Source organism: Antrostomus carolinensis, unplaced genomic scaffold, assembly GCF_000700745.2.
Source record: "Antrostomus carolinensis isolate BGI_N321 unplaced genomic scaffold, ASM70074v2 scaffold27177, whole genome shotgun sequence".
NCBI classification, from domain to species: Eukaryota; Metazoa; Chordata; class Aves; order Caprimulgiformes; family Caprimulgidae; genus Antrostomus; species Antrostomus carolinensis.
This window is the reverse complement of record NW_010327171.1, coordinates 3,064-12,396: the sequence shown is the minus strand read 5'-3', so window position 1 is coordinate 12,396 and position 9,333 is coordinate 3,064. Positions and strand designations below refer to the sequence as shown.

General features: G+C 42.5%; 1 protein-coding gene across 1 annotated transcript in view; it reads left to right on the top strand.

Annotated features, from left to right (window-relative positions):
• Window positions 1-4,691: 4,691 nt before the first annotated feature.
• Window positions 4,692-9,333, top strand: part of LOC104527971 (dynein regulatory complex protein 11-like) — a gene marked incomplete at both ends in the record, with an annotated part of 7,511 nt that continues 2,869 nt past the window's right edge. The window contains 2 exons of the mRNA XM_010171835.2: window positions 4,692-5,016; window positions 8,918-9,031. Coding sequence (XP_010170137.2) covers window positions 4,692-5,016; window positions 8,918-9,031 — 439 coding nt within the window. The remainder of the gene's footprint in view (window positions 5,017-8,917; window positions 9,032-9,333) is intronic.

The following is a 9,333-nucleotide window of genomic DNA, read 5'->3' as shown; positions in this document are numbered from 1 at the left end:
TCCACTACTGGCTCCAGAGTGGTCTGAGGGACAGTTTGCACACTCAGCACAAATCCTTCCAAGAAAGTCATGCTTAAGTTTCAAATCCAATTCCACACAAGTAAGCAAGCTACCCTTAGCTGCTCTCAAAACTGACATTCTTTTTAAGTGTAAGAAGAGATAGGACAAGCAAGTGTGCAGAGTTAGAGGGCCCTGGAATATTAAAGTGAGGCAATGCCTAATCTGGCAGGATTTTAAACATCTCTTTATAATTTAAGCAGTAAAACATATTTCTAAGCTTCACTCTAAATAAGCAGATCAGGCTTTATTTTGAGCAATAAAAATGAGATTCAAACTAGAAGTCATGTTATAGCAAAAGAGCCTTCTTAAGCCCCTGTTTTAGACTATTTCTTCTTTGTGGGAATGAAGAGAAGGGACATCACTTTGGAGGTAAAACCTTGACCTTCCCTCCAAGCTGTAAGCTGCCAGGAAGCACTCTGGGGGCTCTGGAGTTAAATCACTAGGTATTTTTTTTCCACATCCCATTACAGCATTGCTTATTTTCCCCAGAACACTCCTATTTTGTAGTTGCTATGACAATTTGCAGCATTACTTATACTGCTATACACATGCAGTGATCAAGAGACAGATTTCTTTCTTTTCCAGGATTTAATGATCTTATACCTTAAGTAGGAAAGTTATACTCAGTTCTGCACGAGTGGGCTTGTTGGATGCTCTGATCCAATCTAATTCTGATGGAATATCATCCTCAGGCATGGATACAGCTCACAATTTACCTGTTACAGAACAGGAGCAAACCTACGAGGTGAACCAGTAACAGTAAATAAAAAGCCAGAGCACTCAATTCTGTTGTCCTCCTGCTCCAGTGTGTGGAAGCAGCTTTGAGGGAATTTACAACTGAGTGCAGAGAGAGAGTGAACAAACAGGCAAAAATTCAAATGGGGGTTTTGGGGTCACATGCTATCCGACTAACAGGTGAGGACAGTCCTGTCCTTGAGGATATGGATTGCTTGACTCCTTCTGACTACTCTTGAGCACATTTGTCACCAAAGCTGAAGGGTTCCTCAGGAATACAACAGCCCTGCCAGGTTCCTCAGAAAGGGCTATAAACACGAAGCACATTTGCTTGAGAGAGTCCAGCACAGAGCCACCAAGATGAAGGGAGTGGAGCATCTCCCTGCTGAGGAAAGGCTGAGGGAGCTGGGGCTCTTTAGCTTGGAGAAGAGGAGACTGAGGGGTGACCTCATTAATGTTTATAAATATGTAAAGGGCGAATGTCAGGAGGATGGAGCCAGGCTCTTCTCAGTGATGCCCAATGGTAGGACAAGGGGCAATGGGTGTGAGCTGGAACACAGGAGGTTCTGCTTCAACTTGAGAAGAAACTTCTTTCCAGTGAGGGTGCCAGAGCCCTGGGACAGGCTGCCCAGGGAGGGGGTGGAGTCTCCTTCTCTGGAGACATTCAAGACCCGCCTGGACACCTTCCTGTGTGATCTCATTTAGGTTCCTGCTCCAGCAGGGGGATTGGACTGGATGATCTTTTGAGGTCCCTGACATTCTGTGATTCTACCCAGTCCAGAAGGGCTCCCATTTGATACTAGTAAAACCCAAAATCATTATTTTAATCCTGTTTTGAGGGGGGAAACAAATGGCTGTACACGTGTGTCATCTCATTTTTAATCAGGATGAACCCAAGAAACACTCAAATCACATCTCTGCTTGCACTGTCCATTTATCAAATATCTGCTATTCCCCATCACGTGCCTAATGAACCAAAGCGCTACAGCCAGGTCCCCCCTCAAGGTGTCAATCACCCCGACCACAACAGGTACCCAGGAGCTTATCACAGCTGAGAATTTCTCAGTTCCACATCAACCTTTTCCTTCAATACTTAATTTTCTAGCGGGCCCATCCCTTCTTTTGCCCTCATTTACACAGAACATCACCACTGCAACAGCTACAAACATACCATAATATCTATAAGTCTTAACATCTGACCCACGGCAACATGCTTGCAATCAACTTAACACTTATCTGCTCAACTAATGCTTGATGGGAGCAATTATGTTTCATCTCTAGTGCCTTATGTTAACATAGTCTGAAGGGTTAGGGAAGTCCATCCCCCTCCTCCCTCAAAAAATCATTTAAAATAGAAGAAGAAACTGGATATTTGCTGGCTCAGCAGGAGGAACCACTTGACATTCCTCTGTCAGAGGAGGCAGAAAGGGAGGTTATTGTAAATTGGAGCAGACAATCCTGGAGTCGGTTCTCATTGGGGCAACAATCTGTTGTCTCCAGGCAATAACCTGCATTCGAAACGCTCTAGCCTGACGATACCCACTGTTCATAAATCAGGCTGTGGGGACAACCTTCCTCTGAGATTTATAACCTCCCCACTATCAACCAGTCTGCGAGTAGGCACAGCTAAATAAGTACAATACCACGTTGTTTCCTCCTGTGCTGGAAAACCCCCGTGAACCTCACACCAGTGTAGGTCCTTCCGTGTCCTGACTTCAGAGGAAGAATACAAAACTCCCATTGATCAACCACAGCAGAGCTCTTGGGTCAAAGCTAATGCTGGCCTTGTTTGTGCTGGTCTTCTCCACTTGGCTACTTTTATTTTGTTTATCTCCTGCACCTGGGTTAATTGCAGCAATTGAGTGATTGGGGTGGTGCAATAGGATGGAAATTAAGTTTGGGGGGGTGGGGGGGGGGAAGGAAAGGGAAAGACCTGGGTGGGCTGCAGAGGCATTAGGAAAAGCAAGACCAGCTGCATCCTGCAGAAACTCGGGTCAGCTGAAAAGTATAATATGCACTTTAAAAAGTTAATGGTGCAAATTCAATAGCAGGGTTCAGATTGTTGGTGGGGTGTTTTTTTTTGCTGACAGCTGCAGGGAGTCCCAGCAGCTCTGTCAGCATCCTGGATGTGCAGCAACACACACCCCACTCTCTGGGCACTTGTGGGCTGGAGTTTGTCCTGTCCACCCAACTCATCCCTCTTACAGCACAAGCCTCAGGTCATTCCGTACTCTGAGATTGGGAATGATGAAATCAGCTGACAGAGCTCCAGTTTAGGCATTTATTATCGAGCACAAGCACTGTTAACTGCTGCCCAGCTTTCTTGGTAGAATTAAAGCACAAGCACTCCCTCAATGCTGCTCAGACCAGCAAGAGCTCTGCTCTAAAAGCACATCTAGTGGAGGCAGGGCCTTTTACTGTCCTCATCCTTCTCCGAGAGGCTCTAGGAACAGCAAGCATTAGCAAGGGGAAGCATGTGGAAGGGTCTGCATTGCACCATTGAGGCTAACAGCCTTTTTTCTAGGTCTAAGAACCACAAGTTAGCTTTCCACAGAAACTTAAGGAAAAACTTCTTTCCTGTGAGGGTGCCGGAGCCCTGGGACAGGCTGCCCAGAGAGGGTGTGGAGTCTCCATCTCTGGAGATGTTCAAACCCACCTGGACACTTTCCTGTGCAACCTGCTGTAGGGGACCTGCTTTTGCAGCAGGTTGGACTGGATGATCTCCTGAGATCCCTTCCAGCCCCCACCAATCTGTGATTCCCCATTACCTGAGCCCAGTTTTCCCCTCCTCCTGCAAACCTGGCAGTGTGAATCAACTATTTTTCTCCCAGCATCACTTGAGTCTTGGTGTAGAAGGGATTTCTTAGCTCTGCTAGTAGAGAAGCATTTTCAAAGATCTCGTATTTTGACATCTGTCACTCCTGAGAGAGCGTCCACTTGGCAAAGAGAGATTACAAAGTAGAACAGGACCTAAAAGCATCTTTCACTAACAGATGTCGGCACCTTTCAGTGACAAACCTGCTGTTTGAGCTCTTCAAATAAAAGCCTCATTGCCCAGAGTCCATTTCTTCCTCATTTAGGACAATTTCTTCTGATATGGCACTGATCTGCTTTTACTGTGAAAAGCCACTGACAGCCAGTTCCTGCTCACATCAGAGCTCCACCTATTCCTTACCAAAACTCCCAAGTAAACAGCATTATCACTTCTGGAAATGAACCTGGCCTTAGGTTACACCTTCCACATCACATAGTCCTCCAGCCACTAGACCAGAAACTTCGCAATTGCTTAGAGTACAAGAGTTGTTGCCATAAAAATAAATCAAATTAATAAATTAAATTCTCCTCACTTCACATTCAAAATAGGGCCCACAGCTGTGCTCTAGCATTAGCACTGATACAGCCTTTACCCTACAATTAGCTCTGAGCAACCACTTCAGAAAGGCAGAAAAGCAACACACAACTTTAGAAACATCAATTGGTCCTCACCCCAAACATGCAGGCCTAAAAAACCCCTTCCCCTATCATAATGGCTTTGTGGGGAGACACCTTATTAACAGAACTGAATGAAACTCATTGCACTACTGGGGGTTGTAGCTTCAAGCATTTAAAGGATCCTTGAGGCATGTTAAGGATGAAGTTGAAAAGATTTTCACTTTTAAGCTTTCATTAATAAACCAGCATTTTAAGATTCCTGTTTTTAAAACAATCAAAAAGAGAAACTTCTGCTAACAGTTTTTAAAATACATCATAGTTAAAAATCTCATTGTAAATATAACAGCTCACATTTCCAGACTTGTTTTCTTTGAGAAACCCACACACAGAGAGCCCTGGCATCATCGTGTGTGAACTTTTACTTTCATGTCAAGTTAACACACAGTCTCCTCTTTTTCAATCAGCACTTACAATAAGATGTGGACAGATGCCCAGAAAGACCTCGACATCCAACTCCAGAGAGAAAGAGAAGAGTTCCTCCAGCCAGAGAAGGACTTTGTGAAAGTATTCAAGAAGTTAGCTGCTTCCTACATCAAATACATGCAAATCTTCCGTAAGTTGGAGGCGGCACATGACCACCTTGTTCACCAGCAGAAACGGGCAGTGATTCGGCAAGTGCTAGATGGTGTGATTGGCCGGATCCTGGAGGTGAAAAGAGAGATGGTGAAGCTGGAGAACTCGGAGTTTCAATATGTTGATGATCTCCTGGAAGATCTAAAGCTTGTCCCGGTAGGTCCACCTCTAGGATGAGCAAATTCACCACTTGCCCATCCTGTATTTTAAGGACAGTCACATTTACTCACAGTCTGAAGTTCCACCAAATGATCTTGCTTCCTGCACGTTCATTAGTGCACTGAGTGATCAGTATTTATATCATTTCTATTAAAGATCAGAGTATATTTGATGGACATTAGATATTAGAGTAAGATTTTAAAAGGAGGCTGAGGGGAGACCTTCTGGCTCTCTCCAACTCCCTGAAAGGAGGGTGGAGAGAGGTGGAGGTGGGTCTGTTCAACCAAAGACCAAGGGACAGCACAAGAGGAAATGGCCTCCAGTTGCACCAAGGGCAGTTGAGATTGGATGTGAGGAAGAATTTCTTTCCTGAAAAGAAATTCTTTATATTATAATAATATAATATAATATCAGGCATTGGAAGGGGTTGCCCAGGGCAGTGGTGGAGTCCCCATCCCTGGAGAGATTTAAAAGATGAGTAGATGTGGCACTTTAGGACATGGTTTAGTGGGCATGATAGATGGGACCGGATAGTTGGGATGATGTTTGGACTTGATGGTGTCAGAGATCTTTTCCAACCTCAGGAATTCTATGATCTGCTTGATCAATATGTTGCATTTCTGCATCTCTGTAGCAGCACAGGCTCTGTGGATCTTTCACTTGCACACATCCCAACGTGAAGCCATATTAACTTAAAACAGCTTCACTATTAATGACAGCAGCTTGGCTCTGCCTGATTTTAGCATGGGATTAAATAAAAGATGGACAACTGATAACTCAGTTCACTTCAGCCTGCCCTTTGCATGCCTGTGAATCAGCCTGGCCTCAGGCCTCTTCCAGAGGTGACAGATAATGCTAAAAGTTGAGTAGTCTGCTCTACAACAAACTACTACAGTGAGAAATCAGGAGCATGGTAAGTGTCCAGGGTTCAGTATCACCTTGATGTAAAAGCAGCCCCCTGACAGACACACAGCCCACTAAACCAGATAGATCTCCAATAAGGCAAAGTCTTGAAGCTGTTCTCTAAAAGCAGTGTGAAAAATCAGCTGCGAAAAGGCAGTTACTTCTCTCGCAGACAGCTCCATCTATTGTCACATTCAGGTACCGCTGCTTTTCTAAAGGGAAAAAAAAGTTGAAGCTTAAATTACTGCTTTGTCAGGATCCCAGTTACAACACGAAATAAATTGCCCAATATCTCTATAGAATTATTTTGAGATGTGCAAACATGTTTCTATTTACAATTTCATGTGTATTTCACTCTGTAAATTTAGAATAGTAATTACCATGAATTTTCATCAGCTCTTTACCTTTTACTTTAATCACAGCAGAGAAATATTTTAAACTCTAGGAGAATATAAACACATCTCCAGGGAAAATGAGCCTTCAAATCATATTTCTATATCATCAAGCACTGCTGTTTTCATCACTTATCAGTAAATCCACCTGCAGAAAAGTTGGCAAGTCTGAAAAGTCATACGTGACATCTATTAAAAAACAAGCAGAAATTCAGATTCCTGCACCACACCTTAGTTTTAAGAAGGCACAACATACCTACCTACTACTACAAAAAAAAAGTCACTGGAGAAAACTCAGGCTTTTTCAAAGAAAACATGATTTTCCATAGGAAATAGGAATGCAGATTTAGAGTATTTGGGTTTTTTTAATAAAATAATCACATATTCTTGGTTCCAAAACAAAATTACTGTCCAGCACTTGACAAATAACTGCTGTTTCTTAAAGAATCTGCCCACAAAGGATATCTCTGGTCCTACCTTTCCCTGTATTATCATGGGCTAAAATCCAGCATGATTGCAGAGAATTCAACTGCGTGGTCTCATTTTATATCTTGTGCAATGATATTACATACTTTTTACTATGTCACAGGAAGGCCAAGCTTCATCTTTCTTTAATTTTGTGCCTCATGTTTTTGTACAGTTGCTTTCCAACACTCAGTCACTCCATTTCCTGGGGTAATTGTAAAGGTATTTGGATACACAAATCCCATGTGGAGCCCGGAGTGGCTAAAAGGCAACAAATCTGACTTGAGAATAAACATCACAAATTTAACTTCTCAATGCTGAGCCCCAAAAAGAGATCATGAAGAGAAATATTCTCCTTACTCCCCACCCCTTCCAGCCCCAATATTATGGCTTTGATCTTATTTTTACAATCAGTAAAAGTCACAGTCCAGAATCACTTGTAATTACTTAATCACAGGTTAGTCATCAGAGATACTCATCATCACCCCTACACTGACCAACTCCACTGCTCCCTGACAGCGTAAAAGCCCCCTCATCCTATATGAGGGTGTCTAGACAAACCCCTTGATTTCTTCTACCTAAAACCAGCCAGATTTGTACTCCACCCTAGAGCGATTTGCACTTTTAAAGTACAACATATCATCATTTCCATCACCAGTCAAGGGTGTTAGAAGGTGCAAACAGGGAGCTTAACAAGACAAATATTTAGAAACTCTAGCAGCCCAGGCCTTTGCATTGATAAAATCAGTAAGGATAAAACACAGTCTTACTTGGAAGCTTTCTGGTGCTGCCATAATAGGGATGTCCAGGTCTGCACAGGGCGTAACGTGAGGGAATTAAATCTTTGTAATGAAGTCTTTAAGTTGGCAGTTCACAAGGGCTGTTTTTGTTGGCCACAGCCTTCCCTGCACATTCTTGCTCTAGGAATTGGAAGGCCTTAGAGCTCACAAGCAGCACTTTTACCATGTGCTTGTGTCAGAGTAGGAGCAGTGCTTGTTCTTTACAGCCCATACTCTTGCCCTCTGCATCTCTCCACACCAAAAGGTGCCATTGAGGCTGCAAAGGATCAAGTCAAAGGTCTCCCTGAACAGGTCAAAGCCCACTCAGCTTCCACATCATACAGAACACAGAGCACTGATAGCACTGCATCAAATCTTGTACCTGTCTTAGGCTCATTAGGCAAAAGGACCAAGTGTCCACATATACCTGGGGACTAATTGTCTAACTTGACTGTGCAAGTCCTCATGAGTAGTGTGGCAACTAGTGCCTGCCTTCCCCTATCCCTCCAAGTAAATCATTTGCTTGAGGAAATATTCTAGATATTCCTAAAATAGCATGTAGGGAACATGGCACCACTAGGAAAACACATCCCACCTCCTAAAGAAATGTACTTGCCAGTAATTATTCTTGAAGAATGTCTCCAGTCTTCAACACGATGCAAAAAACAGGTTATGCCATTCTGCAGCTTAACTTTTGGGGTAGTTTTTTCTCTGCCAGGCTGTCTTTTTTTTTCATTTCTCAACAAAAGTGAAATTCTACAGGAGAAGGATCGATAGAAATGTCAATCAGTTGCATCTTTTTAATGATGGAAATGGATGAAGACAACCACTTCTAATCCTACCTGATTTTAAGAAGTAACTAAGATATCATACAGACACTGACACTTTGTCTACAGGTAGAAATACCTGTAAACTAACAGAATTTTACTTGGGTTCCTTGTAATGGTTAAAAAAAAAAAAATGGCAAGAGAACAGGTCTATTTTTCATGTTGATTAAAAAAAAAGAAGTGGGATGATGGTACAACCAGAGGTATTCAATTCAGCGGAAATCATGTTTAAATTTCCAGCAACCCTGCCAAATATTTTAATGGTTTGATAACATAATTGAGCCATTATAAAAAGAAAGATTTCAGGGCTGCTGTGGTTCAGAAACTAGGTTGATTGATTTGTTTTCTGTTGAATTAGGCCTTAAGTAATTGCAAAGTAACAGCTCAGCAGCTGTTACAGAGGTCAAATTCCCCAACACTCCAAAATATTCAGCAATCTCAGTCCAATTTAATTGCTTTGTAGAAGTGTTCAATTAATAATGTGATTTTAATACACTTCTTAAAAGCATCTTATGACTATTTCTTCCTCTAGGAAGACATAGAAGTACCTATCCCAAAATATTTCATTAAAGAAAAGCTGGAAGACCTGCAGCAGAGGGAGAAAATCCTTGATCAGATTTTGCTTGACAGTGGATTACAAACAGAGGTAAGAAAACCACATACCTACGTAATAACATGCTTCACTTTTTTAGTTTATTTCCACACATTTCTGAACACATGAGCCACTGAAGTGAAAAGTATTTTTACAGCAGTAAAAGTCTGTTTACAGATAGGGCACAAACAAAGTCACATTCAAGTTTTCCTGTCTAACAAATATCCAGTCACATCTTGAACCTGGTTAAGACTGAAATGAATCAACTCTGCTTTGTGTGTGTGAGAGTGTCAGAGCAAAGGGCAGCGGTTTGGCCTAGTAGGGGCTTTGTGTGGCTAACTCTCATCGTACAATTG